This window comes from Erpetoichthys calabaricus, chromosome 3 (genome assembly GCF_900747795.2).
Source record: "Erpetoichthys calabaricus chromosome 3, fErpCal1.3, whole genome shotgun sequence".
NCBI classification, from domain to species: Eukaryota; Metazoa; Chordata; class Cladistia; order Polypteriformes; family Polypteridae; genus Erpetoichthys; species Erpetoichthys calabaricus.
Window position 1 is genome coordinate 219,815,644 of NC_041396.2, and position 21,097 is coordinate 219,836,740.

At 36.8% G+C, this 21,097-nt stretch overlaps 1 protein-coding gene across 1 annotated transcript in view; it reads right to left on the reverse strand.

Moving 5' to 3' along the window:
- Nucleotides 1-5,908: 5,908 nt before the first annotated feature.
- The window catches only part of nus1 (NUS1 dehydrodolichyl diphosphate synthase subunit), a 45,686-nt gene continuing 30,497 nt past the window's right edge, over nt 5,909-21,097 (reverse strand). The window contains exons 4-5 of the mRNA XM_028797804.2: nt 19,963-20,062; nt 5,909-6,988 (exon numbers count right to left, since the gene is read on the reverse strand). Of these exons, the coding sequence (XP_028653637.1) occupies nt 6,898-6,988; nt 19,963-20,062 (191 nt within the window). The 3' untranslated portion in view covers nt 5,909-6,897. The remainder of the gene's footprint in view (nt 6,989-19,962; nt 20,063-21,097) is intronic.

The window sequence follows — 21,097 nt, forward strand, 5'->3', positions numbered from 1 at the left end:
CTGTTCACATGTGTCCTTCTGGCGAGTATAAAAGGGAACCGAGAAACAAAGTTAGTTCACTTAGTTTCAGCCAGAGAGGACATGTCACCACCTTTGTGATGAAAAGATGGGCTTAACCCTGCGAACAGATGTAGATATTTATCCATTTTTATTACCTCTTTCTACCTATTGAGGGGGAAAAGAGACAACAGCAGGTACCTGGTTTAGGCTTGCTTTTATTCAATCATTCATTCTTTGAGGAAAAAATAACCAACCCTAACAAGTCTAGACTGAAAAATATGTTTAAGAACTTTGTGTCCTGAATTGCTGAGTGACCTGTAACAGTCACAACTGACATAATGATGTACCAACTGTTACAATGAATATAGTTGGTGGAGTAGCACCCAGTCCAGTGTTGGTTCCTGCCTTGGGTACGACAGACTACACCACTTCATGAACAAAGGTTTTTATTAAGTGGGCTTAGAACATGGACAGATGGGTGGATGTTTTCAGGTATTCTAACAACTATTACTTTACCTTTCACTTTTCCTTATAAAAGAATTTTTTTTACACTGACTACTTGTGAACTGTATTTTTTGCTTTTAATGCTCACTTTCACATGTTTTACTAATGTATACTTGTTAATAATTCCATTCTTCTTCTTGGACTGATATGAGTCTTCAACTTTTTACCCTATATTACACAAAGAGGGGAGCATGTTAGGTTGACTAGCAACTCTAAAATAGCCTGGACTGAGTGAGGATCCCTTCTGATGGACAGTTGTTCCTCCTACAGTTGGCCCCTGCCTTGCACCCAAGGATGTGGGACTGGCTGTACAGGTCATATTAATTATATATGAAATGCAGGTATTGTATAGAATGCCAAAAACTGGATGTCAAAGTATGAAACGATTAATATGTCATGCATTTCCTAGGCATTCTATTCAATGCCAAAAGACGATCGATCGATCGATAGATCGATAGATACTTTATTAATCCCACAATACTTTGCCTAAATAGCATTTGTCATTCTATATAACGCCTAGGTACTACATGCAATGCCAAGGGAAAGTATATATAATATTCAAATAATTCGGATATCTCATACTTTGCTTAAACACGCCAGGCATGCTATATACACACACATATATATATATATATATATTATATAAATTAAATCCAACTTCTGTCTGTATGTCTTTCCACTTTATACAAGAGAACTACAGATTTAGATCGGGTTTTTTTCTATAATCTGCTTCAACATTCCGGTTGATTATGCGACTTCTCTCTTCGCACTAAGAATCATAGTTTGGCTGTAGGAGCGATATAGTCACTGTAATCCGAGACAGAGGCTGTGGGCCAAAGGGAGGGGGAAGCATGACATCAGGAGTAGTGAGCCGGGCGGGGGGGCCCTCCTCACTCACACTTAGCTAGTGATATCGGTCTGTTTATTGATTTTTGAAGTTTGTACTGGTTCACTACTATGTGGGGGCGAAGCCGCGGGGGACGGCTAGTATATTATATTTAAGATTTAAGAGTGGTGGGTTTATGAGATAGAGCTGTACACATTAATTAATGAGATTTTGAAAAACATCAATACTTTTTCCACAGTAATTCTGTATAAAATTAGGTGCTGTAGTGTGCTTAGCTCATAGTTGCTGTCTTTTAGTAGTTGCTACGAGAGAATGTCAATTTCGTCACACCTACACCTTCATTTGACACAAGTGACATTAAACTAAAATACACTAAAAATAACAAGGTACTCCTGCCACACACATATTTAATTTTCATCTCAAATCTGAATCACGTAGCAAAGAACAAAAATAACACTTTTAACTTCACCAATAAGAAAAGCACTGCACATACTCCTCATCAACTATTTCACATGCTTCCTATACATAAACTAAAGTGTATTAAATTATGACGTATTTCTTGTCTAATCTTTTTTTTTTTTTAAATCTTGTCTTACGACTTCATAATTAATGAAGCACACACATTCCTGATCCCTCACACTATGAAAATACCACGAGTACTTGGCACTGCTAAATGTTACAATAATGCAAGTCAATTTTGAATTTACAAGCCAAATGTTAAAACAAAAATAAAAACTTTAATGATGAATTTTGAATATAGGAAAGAATTTGCATGTTTTAAAGTGAATCCTTGCACCCATTAAGGCTAACAAGTAAATGTTCCAGTTTTAAAACAGATTTCTTTTAAATTTAATAAAATGACTTCAAAGTAAATTCATTTTTTTGATAATGCTAAATGTCAATTCTGCTGTAGAAAAAATACAACATGCTAAAAAGAAAAAGGGTCAATATTAGCAGCTGCATTTTCATGAAATTCATTAGCAAGGAATGGTACAAAGTAGGATGGCAAACTCCACATTAACAATGAAAAGGAATGAGAGATAAGCAAAATGTGCTTCTATAGTGACCTCTACAGGTAGATATTTAAAGTGCGCAGCATGTTCATTAATAAAACAGACTGTAAAATGTGTCTATGCTTGAAAGAAGAAATTAAGCCAAAACAAGAAGATGCAGGGAATTCTGGAACAAAACATACTGTATTTCACATTTTAGCACAGCAAAGTCTGCCTATAAATTTCTAATTTTCTTCTTGTAACTGTAAACAGGCTCAACAAGTCCATACAAATGTAAATGTTAGCATTACAATGAGGCTGCAGATAAATGCAGAGCTGTATTAACCCACTCTCTTAAGACTGTGATATATAAACCCCCTGAGAAGCTTTACATGAAGGCTACAATATTCATTTTCAATGTTAAATTTATTCAATGAAAAATGTATTTTTCCAATTTCACTAATGTGCACAAAGTAGCAAAGCTGTTTCACAATCAACATTAATGGAGATATCTGCAGTACATGATATTGGATATAACAATGTACAGTTCTGTACGAATGAACTGGGATTAGGACTACAAGACACACAAATAAAACACACAAACTGAGGCTAATGTGAGAACTTATCACTACTTATGTTTTAATGAATCAATGAATGAATGTGTCAATTTGTTTGTGGAAAAAAAATGCACGCATTTTTCATGTGTATGAATACCACATTTTTAATAAATGTAATCACTGGGATTTCAAATACTAATGTATTGCACAGCAATGTAATTTTGTTATACTTTTAGTGTATGAAAGAGACACACAGAAATAGGTTTTATATAAAGCTATAAATGGCTTTGACCCCTTTTACTCAATGCTTTCATTTCAAAGTGTACATTGTGACTGAAAATTGCAGTCCATCTTAAAACTCCTAAAATAAAATGTTATATATGCTCCCAAAACTGCTGGTATAAAGAATGCTCTATTAATCTCCTAATTTTAATCTAACTTTAAGGCTAATCACTTTTGCAGTGTAAACCTCATAGTGCTATCAATTAGACCCTACATATTTGCAAAATGTATATTTTTAAAAATAAAACATTGTGACAGTCATTGTTGTAACCATACTATGCAGACAATTACTGTAGCTTTAATACCTTAATTTTCTCAGATGGCCTAAGACATTTGCACATTACTGTATACCCTTGCTATAACTTGTTCAACTAAGTGTTTAAACCAAACTAACTTATCGATTGTTTTTGCCCTGGGAAATTTAATTGCCTTGCTGCCCTGAAACACCTAGTAGGCTTACTTTGATACACGATGGCCACTTAAATAGCCACATGAGGGCAGTATTCAGATTGGGAGTTTTTAAACAGAAATGTGACAAGGATTTGCTGCAAGGTGTGAAATATTGTGTTGAAATAGCAAAGAAAGCAGCACATCTACAATACTGTATAACCAAACAAGCCTGGATGTTAGACTGTGGCAACCTACTACTATAGTGACAGCACTAGCAACAGTACAATGAAACAAGACTTGCTACCAACCTCAGTGGTTGACAAACACTTTTAAAGAGCCGTCAATTATCATGAACCATTCTACCAAGCCAACACAAAACCTGAAAACATGCCAGTCATAGTCAATAAGCTACCACCTGTAACTCACATTTGCACTTATTAACAACAGAGAATTAAATCACTAATACATCATTACACATATGAAGACCGTTAGATGTAATCTACTACTACAGGCAAGAAATATTCCAGCAAGTGACAGAGCTGAAAGCCTTGCTGAGAAATTAGGCAGAGTGGGTGCATGTGTTCATGATAACACACAACACATTGTGGCTGCTAGTTCACTCTTACCCATAAACCAGTTTGCACATTTCAGGACACAATGACAGACGGAGTCTTAAACCATAGCAAAAGTTTACCTGTGCACACTCGGAATAAAAGTGCTATCAGAGCAGGTTTTAAGCTGTGAGACAACAGTTAAATGGTTTTGTGTGACACATTTGGGATTCCATAACAATATGCTTCTATCTCAGTAATGTAAAGAGACGGCTTGTGACAGGTTTTCATGTACATTTAAAAAAAAAAAAAAATTTCAAACAACGAATGATGGCTTTCTTTAAAAATGAGTAATTGTTAATTGATAAAAAGGGTTGGCTATCGATGAAGAAATGACATCAAAATTTGCATCAATGTCATATGCAAACTACAAATAAACACTGCATACATATGCAAACTGAGAAACACAAAAATGGGCGCCGATACAATTTTTCCAGGCCACAGTGGTGTGTAAAAAAAAGTGTTATGCCAGGTACCAGTGGTCATATTCTAAAATTTTGCAATCCTGTAGAATCTGGTTTCATTTAAAAAAATACTTTTGGCATAAAACATTAACCACAGTGGAAGGTGCCAGTAGTAACATATTGCTCAACATACAGCTAACAAACGTTGTTAAAATAAGCTAAAATTTTTGTTTATTTTTTTTTTTTATAGTTTTACCGTTACAATTGACAGGGAGCTGAATTGTACCTAGCAACACAGAGCACAAGGTAGCAAGCAATCTTGAAAAGGACTTTTGATGCAAAAGATTTGTTTATTTTGGAAATCCAACACAACACTGCGGAGTGTTTAATAATTAAAGCAGTCTTGTAAATGATACCAGAAGGTAAAGGATAACAGAATTTGGGATCCAAAATGTTAAGGTGAAGAATATAATGCATATCCTTTACATTTTATAATGCTAATGATAGGATTATTTTCAGTTTTATGATAATAGAAATATTTTCTATTATCTTTATGGTTGATCTGCATGATACAGTTTTAAAGTTTAGTTCACCTGTTAAAAACAAATAATTTTTAAAAAATTTTACATCTAATTCTTAAAGTGTCAATTTTTCTGGACTAAAAATAAATTAAAAAGTATGGTATACAGAGTACAGAACTGTTGATATTAACCCCAGGTTCAAGCTTCAATATTACATTGTTTCCAAAACGAAGATAACTTTGTGAACTTTAGTAAAGGATTACTTTCACTTGTAATTGGGAAGACAGACTTCTATTCAGATACCTTTGGCTTTACCTTAAAAGACAAAACTAGTGTGATATTGCTCAATAGTTTATAATAAAACTAAAACAAAAACAGACAACAACATTTGGTGAAGATATTTAAACAATACAAAATGGTTCATATTCAGGCAGAACTTCAGTATACCCCTTTTGACCAACTGTATACAGTGTGAAAAAAAAAATTCTTGGCCGAGAAAAAAAAACTTATTTTGGCTTACTGATTTGACTAGGACTGCAAATATTTCTTCGATCAGTGATAGTACAGTTTATTAAACAAAACATTTTGCAAATATTACACATTGCTTTGATTTCTAATTAATACTTTACAATATATATATATATATATATATATATATATATATATATATATATATATATATATATATAGAGATGCATTCCAAGTGAATTTAAAACAGTTGTGAGCAAAACAATAGCAGAGTTTAAGGAATTACAATAATTGTTCATCTTGCCAAAAAATAAACAAAGACAACACAAGTATGAATTCAGAGAAGATCCATTTAATAGAAAACTGTCTTCTGTCATTTACATAATACCATCCACAACATTAAGCGAACATCAAGCCACAAAAAACTTCATGTGGAAGTGTGCCGACATATGCATCTTCTGAATTCTGCATTTACTGACTGCTGGATTGAACAGACCACTTTCATAGCTCACTCATGCTTAAAAATAATCATATTCTTTAACAGTCCAATTTAACTTCCCCAAAACCATAGGGCTGACTGCATTAACATTTTAGAACTGATCTTTCAAAGGAACTGCATTAACTTTTGCTTTAGCTCCTGAATAAGCCCAACCTGCCAATATCAACATTTGATCTATAACTGAATACAACGTAACCAGGTTTCTAACATGGTGAACTTTACAACTTAAAATAAAAAGAAAATTATAAATATACTCTCATCATCAATTTTACTCTCACTGATTAAAATAATAGCTTTGGACATCTGAGGCCTGGTGCTGGCAATGGTACACCAGTAATGCAAGAAAATGTGTTAAAATTCAGAACATGTTTAAAAACTACCAAAATTAAAAAAGAATAAAAAAAATTGAAGTTACCGAAATTCACATGGAAAATATTGTGGATAAATAAATCTCAATTAGAATTGCAATGGCATTGATTTTATTCCAAAACTGTTGAACCACCCTCTGTAAAAGTAAAGAGGAGAAAGCTATGATAATTCAGTGCTAATTCATCTGATTGAGTCATTCAAATATTACAAAATGATGAGCAGCAACCAGGCAGCTTTGCTTACCTTGAAAAACCAGACTTGGCTCTCATACACATCACATTAGGCAATTAACGACAAACATAGAGAGGCAATGAGACAACTGTAGTCCCTGACAAAAAAAGCCAGTTTGGCTTTTGTCCACTGTTTGCCCTTGGGTGCTTGCAAATATCAAGGAACAGATTTTTGTTTATTTCTGCAGCTTCAGTACATTCAAGTTCAATCCAATAATTGTAATCATTTTCCCAGTCGTTGTTCACAGGCAGCAAATCTTTCAAGTGCGCTGAAAAAATCTTCATAAGTGATGTTTACATGAGTAGGTAAAGAACTGCAAAAGAGAAACAAATACAATCAATCCAAAATAAACAAACATTTACCATTATTGCTGTAAAATGAGAAAGCTGTAAATTTTGTTCTGAAAGGAAAGCATTAATATGACAAATTAATGGCCTATTAACACAGCATTTTTCTAGTGTTTAGCTAGTTGACCAGAATGCTCCTAAACAACTTGTTTATTTACCACTACTTTCAACAATACTATTTACGCTTAAATGTTTTATCAGTGAGCGGCTTAGAATGGTTCACAAAACTCCTGCATGCAGCAGTTAGTGTTTTCAGCCAAACACCATTGAAATCAAAGGTAAAATAAAATGCTTGTAAATAAACAAATAAAAAAGACCATTTCTGAAAAGTTTTTACAAGTAGTCTCTGCCTCTTCATGGTCGAGCCCCCGATTGAAAATTAATAATAATAATAATAATAATAATAAATTTTATTTATATTGCACTTTATATTTTAGCAATCCCAAAGTGCTACAGAGTAAAAATAGAATAATAAAATAAAAAAAAAAAATAAAAATAAAAAACAAAAAACAGAAGAGTCTATAAAATACTTTAAAAAAATGACTTTCTAAAAAGATGAGTTTTTAGGTTTCGCTTAAAGGCCTCAGTCGACTGTGGGGCTCTCAGGTAATCAGGGAGGGCATTCCACAGCCTCGGCGCCACCGATGAAAACGCCCTGTCACCCATGCTGCTGAGCTTAGTTCTGGGGACTTGAAGAGTGTTAGTGTGTACAGAGCGGAGGGAACGTAAGGAGTTATGAGGGGTAAGGAGTTCCTGTAGATAAAGAGGGGCATGTCCATAAATGCACTGATGGGTAAGAAGGGAGACCGCCACCAACCAGATTACACTGTTTCAAAATATCTAGAAATAAAAACTGGTGAAGAATTAAACAGATATTTATTAATAAAGATTTTGTTATTGGATTGCATGTTGCACACACTTTTCTACTTGGCTGCGTGACTGAGCACATTGCAAAGGAGTGGTGGGACAAGACAAGACTTTTTAGCCTGGGACGAGAAGTCTCTTTTTCAGAGAGATACTTTCAAGTCCCATGAGACAAGACTTTGTGCCAAGAGATTTAACCATCCCCGGGGCCAGGAATAAAAGACAAAGAGTAGTTGACAAAGTAGAACATTGTAAAGAGTTTCCAAAACATGTGTGCAATACACATGCAGAACAGGTTAGAGATAATGAAAGTATCAAAATTCAAAAGTCACAAAAAAATGATAGTAAAGATTGCATTTGCACAAACAGAAATTATTACTCGGTGAAATAACGGAACAGCAAAGAGAGATTGAATATATTGTTCGGATTTAAAATTTAAGTCGGAGACTTGTAGATCATCTAATTCTTGTTACCATCAGGGAAAAGTAGTGTTTCTTCCTAATGAAGAGGCGTATCCACGAGAATTAAGATTTGTTGTTTGGTGAAAGTGAAATCTACATATGCAAGCAGCAGAGACGCGAAGTGGGTGGCGTGTAGAGCAGTTTGGGGGGGGGGGGGGGGTAAGTGAACGAAAACCCCTAGTGTGTGTGTGTATATATATACACAGTGGTGTGAAAAACTATTTGCCCCCTTCCTGATTTCTTATTCTTTTGCATGTTTGTCACACAAAATGTTTCTGATCATCAAACACATTTAACCATTAGTCAAATATAACACAAGTAAACACAAAATGCAGTTTTTAAATGATGGTTTTTATTATTTAGGGAGAAAAAAAATCCAAACCTACATGGCCCTGTGTGAAAAAGTAATTGCCCCCTTGTTAAAAAATAACCTAACTGTGGTGTATCACACCTGAGTTCAATTTCCGTAGCCACCCCCAGGCCTGATTACTGCCACACCTGTTTCAATCAAGAAATCACTTAAATAGGAGCTGCCTGACACAGAGAAGTAGACCAAAAGCACCTCAAAAGCTAGACATCATGCCAAGATCCAAAGAAATTCAGGAACAAATGAGAACAGAAGTAATTGAGATCTATCAGTCTGGTAAAGGTTATAAAGCCATTTCTAAAGCTTTGGGACTCCAGCGAACCACAGTGAGAGCCATTATCCACAAATGGCAAAAACAGGGAACAGTGGTGAACCTTCCCAGGAGTGGCCGGCCGACCAAAATTACCCCAAGAGCGCAGAGACGACTCATCCGAGAGGTCACAAAAGACCCCAGGACAACGTCTAAAGAACTGCAGGCCTCACTTGCCTCGATTAAGGTCAGTGTTCACGACTCCACCATAAGAAAGAGATTGGGCAAAAACGGCCTGCATGGCAGATTTCCAAGACGCAAACCACTGTTAAGCAAAAAGAACATTAGGGCTCGTCTCAATTTTGCTAAGAAACATCTCAATGATTGCCAAGACTTTTGGGAAAATACCTTGTGGACTGATGAGTCAAAAGTTGAACTTTTTGGAAGGCAAATGTCCCGTTACATCTGGCGTAAAAGGAACACAGCATTTCAGAAAAAGAATATCATACCAACAGTAAAATATGGTGGTGGTAGTGTGATGGTCTGGGGTTGTTTTGCTGCTTCAGGACCTGGAAGGCTTGCTGTGATAGATGGAACCATGAATTCTACTGTCTACCAAAAAATCCTGAAGGAGAATGTCCGGCCATCTGTTCGTCAACTCAAGCTGAAGCGATCTTGGGTGCTGCAACAGGACAATGACCCAAAACACACCAGCAAATCCACCTCTGAATGGCTGAAGAAAAACAAAATGAAGACTTTGGAGTGGCCTAGTCAAAGTCCTGACCTGAATCCAATTGAGATGCTATGGCATGACCTTAAAAAGGCGGTTCATGCTAGAAAACCCTCAAATAAAGCTGAATTACAACAATTTTGCAAAGATGAGTGGGCCAAAATTCCTCCAGAGCGCTGTAACAGACTCATTGCAAGTTATCACAAACGCTTGATTGCAGTTATTGCTGCTAAGGGTGGCCCAACCAGTTATTAGGTTCAGGGGGCAATTACTTTTTCACACAGGGCCATGTAGGTTTGGATTTTTTTTTCTCCCTAAATAATAAAAACCACCATTTACAAACTGCATTTTGTGTTTACTTGTGTTATATTTGACTAATGGTTAAATGTGTTTGATGATCAGAAACATTTTGTGTGACAAACATGCAAAAGAATAAGAAATCAGGAAGGGGGCAAATAGTTTTTCACACCACTGTATATATATATATATATATATATTTTTTTTTTTAAACTTTTCTTTAATTTATTTAAAGCATGTAACATTTATAAAATCTAATCAAACTTAAATAAAATTCTATTCAAACCCTACTGAAGAGAAAGGGCAGAAAGCCAACAGCCAGAGTAAAACTTCTGAGATTAGTATAGAGGGGAAGGAGTCTTTCTCCCCAATATAAATGTTTATTCTAAAATATTATTGATTAGATATCCTGCCAGGTTTTAAAAAAAGTTTTGAACAGATCCTCTAGAAGAGAATTAGATTTTTTCCAATTTCAAATAGTATATAACATTAGATACCCACCAACTTACCAAAGGAGGGTTTGGATTCTTCCAGTAAAGCATGATAAGTCTACGTGCTAATAGTGAAATAAATGCAATTACAGTTTATTTGTCCTACTCCACTTTAATTCCATCCAGGAGTACACCAAACACAGCTGTTAATGGGTTAGGACTGATTGTGACACCAAGGCTGTCTGATAGGCATTTAAAAATGTTTGTCCAGAATAAAGCTGGAGCTTGATAGCAAAGTTTCCAGGCTAGATCTTGCCCTGGAAACATTATGGACAATTTTACACAAGATAGATGTGCTCGATAAAAAAAATTAGGTTGAATAATTGAATGCTTTGAGCATATGGAGTTAGAGTGAATTCTGTGCATGGCTGCCTTCCACTCCTTTTCTGAAATGTTGAGTAAGACACCCTTTTCCCACTGTACTCTGGGATATTTAAAAGTAACAGACTTTAAAATGGTTTTATAGATTATGGAAATGATGTCTGAGTCTTCAAGACTGATCAGCATCCCTTCTGGAATAGAAATAAGTGGGAGGTGCGGAAAATTGGGCAGATTTTGGTTAGCAAAGTTTCTAATTTGGAGATAGTGGAAAAATTGTGTTGATGGGAAACTAAATTTAGAATGCAATTGTTCATAGGATGCAAAGACATTATTTATATACAAATCTCTAAATGATTTAATTCCATACACTTTCCAAACATTAAAACCGTGCAAGTTTAAGAGGATGGAAAAAGGTGGTTATCATGTAGACATGCCACAGATAAAATATTCTCTGACTTGAAGTGCTTCCTACATTGGTTCCATATTCTGAGTGAATGAAGGACAATTAGGTTGTTAGTATATTGACGATACCTTGCATATTCTGATGTAAAATCAAGGAATATAAAGAGGTACTGCAGAATGTCTTTTCTATTGTAGACCAAGCTAGTGCGTGTTCATTAATTTGTGTCAGTGTCCAGTTTTTTATAACTTGTACACCTATCTTGAAGTTAGGGCCTGTTAGGTAAGAGAATACTTTCTCTTTAATTCGTGATTGAGACCTTTGACATTCCAGCTCACAAATTTCACTGTTTGGTCATAGAGACATTCCTTCTGAACTTTTGTTGTCACTTTATAATCTTAAATTAAGGTTGTCCATTATTGCATATAACAGCTTTAAACTTAATTTCCAATATTGCCAGGAGTTATGGCTATGAAGCCTATTGTTGTGTTAACATTGTGTTACAATTGCGGGGATGAAAAGGATAGAAATAGGTTGCTCTCTATCTCTCCTCCCCTAGATCCCCCCACCCTCCAATATTTTGTGCTCCATTATGATCAAACGCGTTTGTGCTTTTTCAGTAAACTTCAGCATATTGTTACGTTGGCACTTACAATTGTTTTGGTTTCATCTGGTTTTTTTTTTGGTTTTTTTTTTTATCATCCCCAGGTATCCTGTATTTACTCAATCCGAGGGGCTTCAAGTACGGTATATGCAAGTATATATAAGCATGAGGGGCAGAAAAAAGGCTCCGAAAGAAATGGAAAAGACCGCTAAAGCTTCATCCAAGCCTAAACAAGCTTCAAGTTCAAGCTCAAGGTACGGCCTTCCAGAGACTGACCTGGACCAGACAGGCTACAGCACAGATCTCCTGGCTCCTGACACTGTTGCATCATATCCAGGCAAGAGTGAAAGTGGGAGTGAATGTGCAAGAGAGTCGGTGAAGGAGTACTCGCCGATTCCAGAAGGTTCACTGAAACTGAAAATAGCCTTACCTTCCACACTGTCAACTACCCTTTGCAAACCAGCAATACTGACTCCAACTAGGCTTGCTACTTCACCTTCAACTGCTGCTAAACATGCCTCATTTTACAGAATTACAGTGCTTACAGAAAGCTGAGATCACATACAGCCTCTTGTATCCTGCTAAATTGGAAGTGGTCATTGAAGGCAAAAAAAGAACTAAGAAAATTGATCCTGAGACTTTTTGAAATACGATTGTGAGCCACATCGTGTCCTAGCAAGTCAAAGAAGATCTTACGTGCTGTTTGATCCACTCGCAATGAGACTTGTGCCGTAATTATACATCCTATTTTCTTCTTGGCAATTTTTTTTGTTTGTTTTTTTAACATTTTAATTACAATTATATGTATATATATATTATATATATTGTCACGGAGGACTGGGATCATTACCTGGCCGGGATGCCTGGAGGGACCGGAAAGGGGCACTAACAGCTTCCAGGGCACAAGGGGGCAGCTGCCCTGGATTAAAAGAGGACCATGGGAAAGGGACAAAGAGGCTTTGACCCATTGGGAACCGTGGCCACCGCCAGGGGGCGCTTTAAGCCTCTGGAGACCCGGATATTGTTACTTCCGCCACACTCCGCAAGATGGCGGAGGAACCTGCCAGGGACGCCCAGAGTGCTTCCGGTTCAAAGGGCAGCACTTCTGCCACACCAGGAGGCGCTGCCGGATAGACGTCATCGGACACCTGGAGCACATCCGGGCAGGAATAAAAGGGGCCGCCTCCTTACAGTCGGGGAGCCAGAGTCAGGAGTGGGAAAAGGACAAAGCTCCCAGGAGGAGAGTAAAGGCGGCCAAGGACTGAGAGAGTTATTGAAGGGTGATTATTGCTGTGTGGAACTGTGTTTATTAATGTTTAATAAATGTGTGCATTTTATAAAGATGTGGTCTCCGACTGGTGGTGTCCGGGAAAGTCTCACTATACATATATACATACAGTATATTATTATATATATATATATATATATATATATATATATATATATATATATATATATATATATATATATATATATATATATATATATATATATGTGAATGAGAGAGAGGCAGAAAGAGACCAAGCTACTGTATTTCTATATCCTTTTAATCCTTACAATATGAATACAACTTTTGAGTTGATTACATGCTGTGCATGTGCTTTAACCCCTTTCTCATTAAATGTTACTAGATAATTGGGTCACATGTTTGCATGATGTTAAACCGACAGCAGCAGGATTTTTTTCACCCAAAATAACACAATGATTTAATTTTTTGATTAACACTTTTTTTTTTTTAAAGACTAAGTGTCATGGGAAGCAGTGAATTGTTTAACTTATTCTGTCATCAGCATGCAGCAGAATTCTACTATGTATGGTTTGCATAAATGCTTTATAAAAAGCAAAAAATTGCTGCATCTTCAAAAGTGACTGACTAAGATTAAAAAGCTGAAGCTTTCATTTAGTACGCAGGTTTAGACTACTGTTAACATGTATGTAGACTTATATTAAACAGTTTCCTGTTGCTCTTCTAATGTTAATAAATATAGATCTACTGTTGTAAGTCAAACATGTTGCATTCTTTTGATTCACCAAAACAAAAATTTAATTAACTGATTACTGAACAACAAAAATCAAATTTACATCTTCCAAAAGTATGTTTTCTTTTAACAGATTTAATAATCAGCCTGAAGGCTGTTACCAGTGTGAGACTGCTCAATTCAAATGTAATTCACTGAATGTCATTAAATAAGCTTTTTAAAATGTCAGGGAATGCACAGAGCATGTAAATTCTAGCTCAACTTCTTATACATATGCAAGCTGCACACAAGTATGCAATAGAACATTTTGTCACAAGTTTCCTCATATTACAAAAGTGAATTAAAAAAAATAAGACACAGCCAATTTTTTTTTTTTTTTTAACTGCAACTCATGTGTGTTCTCTTATCAATGTATATAGTGGTACTTTTTTACACTTTGCTGCTCCTTCAAAAGTCAATTTCGGAATAAGGAAGCTAAGCCTGGGATACAGGTACAAAAAAAAAAAAAAGTTACACAAATCTCGCTAGAATATTGAAGCTAGGTATTATTGGCCCCTGAAGTGAAACAGTAAATCATTGTTGGTATGTGTTCACTGCTGACATTTTACTTAATTTTGTTTTAGATGTTCCTAATATCAAACTAAAAATATAAGGTTAGAATAAAAGAGACAGAGGACTGTTATTAAATTCATCATTATTATTGGCCATTCTGATGTAGTGCTGATGTACCTTTTCCTTTATTATTTATATTGATAACATTTGCCTATATTCTAAATCACTTATTCAGTTCAGGGCCAAGAGAATTATCCTGTAGCAGTAATGTTACTTTTGATAACAAAGTCAATTCACTGCACAAAGTACTGTTTGTGCTTTTGATAGCTTTAGGATGTTCTGCTCAGTGGTGTAATATAATCACTAGCTTCACTTGAATCAATAAATATTAGCAAAAAGCAGTACTTATGAAGTATGTACCACCAGCATTGTGTGATAAAATACAAAAAACTCTAATTACTTGCACTTTTAAATGTTATCCTGATATAAGAAATGCATTAATCATCTCACTTAATTAGCCAAAAACAGCAAAACAATACATAACAAGTATCCTATTCTATTCAAGTGATTTGCTAACATAATATTCCAAAAACCATCCAAAATAATTGGAACAAAATTTTTTTGTAAACTTCTTGGTGTCACAAAGGGAAGCTGGAGATAGCTGTGGAATTATAGCTGTTCAAATAGTTTGCTCTTTTGAGTGAATATTAGTAAAAAATTCTTTCAACACAAGGGCTTAATACAGGCAGTTCCCCGGGTTACATACGAGATAGGGACTGTAGGTTTGTACTTAAGTTGAATTTGTATGTAAGTCGGAACAGGTACATTATTTTAACAAATGCTATTGTTGACCGACTGTAACCAAGTGCTCTGCCAATGAATGATGGAGTTTCACCTCTTTCTGACCTTTTTATTATTTCTACTTTATTTTCCATGGGGATGGCTTTTCTCTTCTTTACTATATCACCAGCACTTGCATCAGATGTGTGTTTCAGAGACATTGTTGAAGGGTGAAGACAAAAGGTTAAGATGAGCTCTTCTGCACAGCACTGTACAGCTATCACAGCAGGAAGGCAACAGTCGTCAACATGTCTGTTGTATAGGGTGGTCCAGATCTAGTTATGCAATTTACATTACACTATAACTTATTCAGTTTATTACATAGAAAATCACCTGAAAAATCCCGGACCATCGAGAAGTGTGCGAACTGACAACATGAAGAATCGTCTTCGCGCCGAACTGGAATCGTCCCTGCATAAATCAATGTCATCCAGATGATCTGGATCTGCACAATTAGATATGGACCACCCTGTAGTGACAAGAGACAACTTCCTGCTATGTGCGGAACAGTACAAGCAGGCTTGCTATTGAGAATGAATGGGGGCAGCGAGGGGCGGTTCATCACCAGCCCACCTCACTGTCACCTCCACTACAGTATGCTGCCTACAGCGTACACAACACCACCACCCCCATTCAACACGCAGCCATCCGAGGCATACTACAATGCCGTTGCTGCCTCGTTCAGCCACGATCAGATCACCACTTGCAGCATTACCAGCCATGCACCTAGAACGAACAGGGCAGCCATGTGGTGGGTGGGTGGGAGGGACGCTACACTGCGAGAGCAGCGAAATTGCCCCCCTCCAGCCTCCGTCCAGCCACCGCTTGCAGTGTCCACAGGCCGAAGATGATGGAGCGGCAGTTACTGATGCGCATGCAACGCAGCTGCGGCCCCATTCGTATGTCGAATGTCCGTAACCTGGGGACTACCTGTACTTTCAAAAGTAAATGTATGGAAGTAAATGGATTTCCTTTCAATCTGATAAACTGTACACCTTTCTTTTCTTTGTTGGTTCACAAGTCAGTCCTGGTGATACAGAGAAGTCTATATATGCAAGAATTCATCAGTTTAACTGATACTGTATGTTTAGTATTTTTCAGGTCAAAGTTATTTCTTCATGAACATGGTATATATGCATTTGCCACATGAAATTGTGCCCATTGCAAAACAACAGGACTATATTTTTTTTACATTTATAGAAAACGCTTAATTTTAGAACACACTTTGCATTGCAAATGCATATATACCAGGTCTGTGAAGAAATAACCGACTTGAAAAATAATTAACTTAATCTTTAAGGATTTACACAGCAACATTCTTGGACAAACGTGGAACTGCAAACTGCCTGAAGTACTTGCAGAAATGTGGAAGGTAAGGCAAATAGTAACTTTAAAAAGACAGATGTCCAAGTTTGTGAGCAATCTGCAAGTGTTTTCAATAAACAGGTAACATGTAAAAGCCTAGACTACACTACCAGTTTATATTAGAAAAAAAAATGAATAAATGCAAAATAAATACCACAAACTAGTAGTAGCCCCATGCTTACAGGTTCACAAGTTTAAAATGTTTGGTATGCATTAAAAATTCCAGAAAAATGATTTGATTGAGATGGTTTGATAAATATAGACTAAAAAGTGTAAAATCATGTAAAGAGAAAAGAAGACAAATTTTAATAACTGCAGAAGTCTGTTATTCTAAGTTTTATGAATTGTCATCACTTCAAGGATCACAGAAAAGGATTTGGCTACAAATAAGACGTGATGTAAACATTGTCATTAACTTGAACCAAATGGGCACAGTGTTGCAGTGGTTAATGCTGCCAACTTAGAAATCAAACAATGTGGATTCGAATCTCACATGTGGGCACTATTCTTATGGAGTATGCACATTATCCTTGTGTCTGTGTGGGTCTTCCTCCTAGAGGTCTAGCCTATTCTCCAAGTGAGCTAATCTAATGATTCTAAATTGGACAATGCGATTGAGGGCAAGTGCATGATTGGGTTCTATGATAAACTGATACCATCCAAAGTCTGGGCCCATCCTGATGTTTCTGTGACAAACTCAGCTTGACAAAGCCCTGAACTGAACTGGAATTAGCTAGTCTGACGATGTAAAGCCCTCTGAACTGTGTAAAAATGTTATTGCTAAAGGAAGGCACTTTTGGAAAACAATACTTTTTTACAAAAGATATTTTTTACTAAACTTTAATATTGACTTGAGAATACAGTAGACCCCCGTGAAGTCGCGGTTCAGAGTTTGCGGCCTCAGTCATTCGCAGATTTTTCTTTAGAACCTATCTAATAATTGTTAGCGGAAACCGCAAATCTCCTCCGCAATTTTTATGGCTTTTTTTGTGGCAATACTGTACTGTAGAGAGAACAGGAAGCAACTGTACAGGAAAACACGGCTTGGGATGGTGAAAGTAGCCAATACAATTTGAAACTGCCACTCCCAGCAGTCCCTGCAGTGGCTGATTGGTCTTCTGCTTTTAGTGCTGGGGCGGTTGGGGTCAAAGGATGTCAGCGCGGCCATTAAAAAAGGAGCCGGTGACCAAAAGCAAAAAAAAAAAAAGATTTTGTAATTTGTATTTCAAGGTCCTGTCCGTCTGCCTTCTGTTGGGTTACCTGCACTTATTTGTTTTGTCCTGGATCGTTTTGTGGTTGGCATCTGGATTGTCGGCCGTCTGGCTGTGTACAAGAGGACTGTAAGTGGATTCATGGTCATCCTGCAAAGAAAGGAGCGCTCCTGAACCCGTCCACCCGTCTTCACCATTTCAGGAACTAGCGGTAGGACTTTACATTCCCATTCAACATGCGGATCTCTGGCCTATATATGTTCATTACATTTCATCCGTTGCTGTTTTTCATGATTTACTATGTGTGTTTTGTTTGTGCTTTGTTGTATTTAATGCGTAAGCGTCGTAAGGGGAATAGTTGTTGTTATTTTTCATTTATTTTCATTACATTCTTTATTTGCTGTTTTATTCCTGGTTTGCTTTGTTTTGGTCTCTGTTTGTGAGTGTGTGCGGGTCTGGCCAAGGCTGGGTGTGTCCCTGGAATCTCCACCATAAAAATAAATAAATCACCATCTTCTCAACGGTGTGAATCTTAGCGGCACCGGATCGCTACAGCATTACTCATTTCTCCTTGCTGCTGATTGTCTGTGATGCATCTCCAGCTGAGTGTTCTTGTGTTTTCCGTTTTGTTCCTCTTAACCGTTAAACCGCCACAACCGGCTATAGTCGTTTCCCAGTGCCATTTGCGAGCATGCAGGAGCTGATCAGTCAGTGCCGTACATTAGTTGAGCAGCCATCTCATCACCACTGCCAGCCCCTTGTGAGTAGGGGGGATGAACGCACCCCTAGAAGGCACGGACGCTCCTCAAAAAACCCCTCTTAAAAAACGCTGATAGACTACTTTCACATTGGTCTCTTACTTGCGGCTGCTCTGTCGCGTGACATACTTCTTGCGCAATGCTACTCATACTTAAAAGCCTGAACAGTGCCTGTCCTTTCTGGCTGATTGCTTTATTTCTCTCTCCTCCCCTAGACATCCTCTGCTCCTGTTGGGGGTCCCGCTCCCGTTGTGCTCCCCAATGATGTTTGTCTATTCTTTAATCGAGAACTAACTGCATACTGAGCTCGTTTTACTTCTGAAAGAGACATGTTTGTTTGAAGTGTTTGAATAATGTTCCCGTCTCTACAATCTCCTGTGTTTCTGTGTAATTCTGTGACCCAAGCGTGACACCCTGCAGCCTCACTGTCCCTGGGATTGCGCCACTGCACTAGACTAGCCTGCAAGCATCAGCGCTTACCTCTGTGTGCTTGTGTGCAGCCAGTTCAAGCGCAGTTGGCTCAGTGATTTACTGAATTTCATCCATAGCGTCAGTTGCACCTTGTACATATTGTTCCAGTAGTTTTTAAAATTGTTGTTACAGTTCATTAGCAGTGTGTAAAATGATCAGTGTTGCAGTAATTGTGATGCTCTTTGCATGAAAAAAATGTGTTCCATTAAGTTTCACTTTTTCTTTGTGAATTGTGACGTTTACTTAAAAAGTGCAGCAAAAAAGTATTTGGCGTCCAGGGATGCATTAACCCCCAAGTATGTGGCAGGGTAAGGGTTAAAGCCCCACAATGCTGCCGAAACGCCCTGCAACTTCTAAGGCTTCTGGCAATGAAAATGTGTTTGCATGAATTACAGTACATATAGTGGTAACATCTGTATTTTACATTCTAGTACTGAGAGAGACATAGCAGTACAGTATACAGGTTTACCTTTACATTCTTTATTTTTAGATAATGTATTAAGTTGAGTTTGAAATTAAAGTGTTTTGGGGGCATATTTAGGGTTTAAAACTATAAAAATAGGCATTTTTTTAACCACATCCAAAATTTGCGGTTTTTCACAATTCGTGGGGGCTCTAGGAACGTAACCCCTGCGAATTTTGGGGGTGTACTGTATGTGCAAAACATATGTAATCAAAGTAAGTCTCCCACTGTGATAGTATACAGTATATAGCCTAGAAGCAATTTTCCAATTCCAACAAAATAAAATTCACACAATAAAACATGGGTTTCAATTCAAGCCTGAAAAATATGCAGTCTGTTAAAAAAAATATAATAATGTAAGTTATTGTGCCCAGTATTCATGAAAGTTAATATAAATGCAATTTATAATCAAGAAATGATGATGTAACCAGGTGCCCTTTAAGCACACTGGTTTGTTTTCAAATATTTAGAAAACAATACAGAATAAAACAAACGTAAAGAAATAAAGCAACTTACATGAATTCAGTCAACCTGATGTGCCATGGAAGGAATCCTAACGTGCTCTCTATAGGTCCAAACTTCAGAACTAAGTCAGGATCTGGAAAACCCTTTGGACCTGAAAATATACACAAACAAAATTGGAGAGTTCATCAGAACTTGTATTGAAGAAATATGCAATATGGATAACCGAATGGTGATAATCTCTACATTTCTGTTTAGAAAATATATATTTTGTATGAAGGCATAACTATTACAAATAAGACTAATACCTTGAATAAGACTAATACCAGGAACCAATAACATCAACAAGTACGTTAATTGCAAGCAAGACTTTTTGCTGTACACTGGGCTTCCATCTAGGGGGAAAACTGTGTTGGCAGTTACAGAAATAATCAATAAGTAATATCTTGATGTACAGTGTATTCAAAAAGCATTCACACTACTTCATTTTCTGCACATTGTGTGTTGCAGATTTAATTTTGAATGGAGAAATGTTCAATTTTTGACCATTAATCAACATTCAATAACCAAATGAAGCTTGCAGATGTATTAATAGTCAATAGCTGAAATCATAATCATTCATGTAAGTATTAAGACCCTTCATTCAGAACTTCACAGATGCTCCTTTGGCAGTGATTACAGCTTCAAGTCTTCTTGGGTAAGTCTTTATTAGCTTTGCACATCTGGATTTGGGCAGTTTATTCCATTCCTCCTGGCAGAGAATCTTTTCCCTTATGCTCTCATAATCCTTTAAATGAAATCTGGCAAACTCTACCATAAATACCTAAATGATAAGAGTACTACTAAGATGGTCATCCTTCCAACATTTTTTCCATCTCTAAAGATGGCTTCCAAAGCTCTGTAAGAGTGACCACTGGGTTCTTTGTCACATTCACATCCAAGACTAACTCCCTTCTTTCCTGGTTACTCAGTTTGGCCAGATGGCCAACTCTAGGAAGAATCCTAGTGGCTTCAAACTTTTTCCATCGAGGCAACTGTGCTCCTGGGAACACTCAAAAGTTTTAGAAATAGTTTTATACCTTTGCACTGATCTATGCTTCACCACAATTTTGTTGCAGAGGTCCACAGAAAGTTCCTTGGAGTTCATGGCTTGGTTTTTATCGAAAGATGCAGTGTGAATTGTGGCACC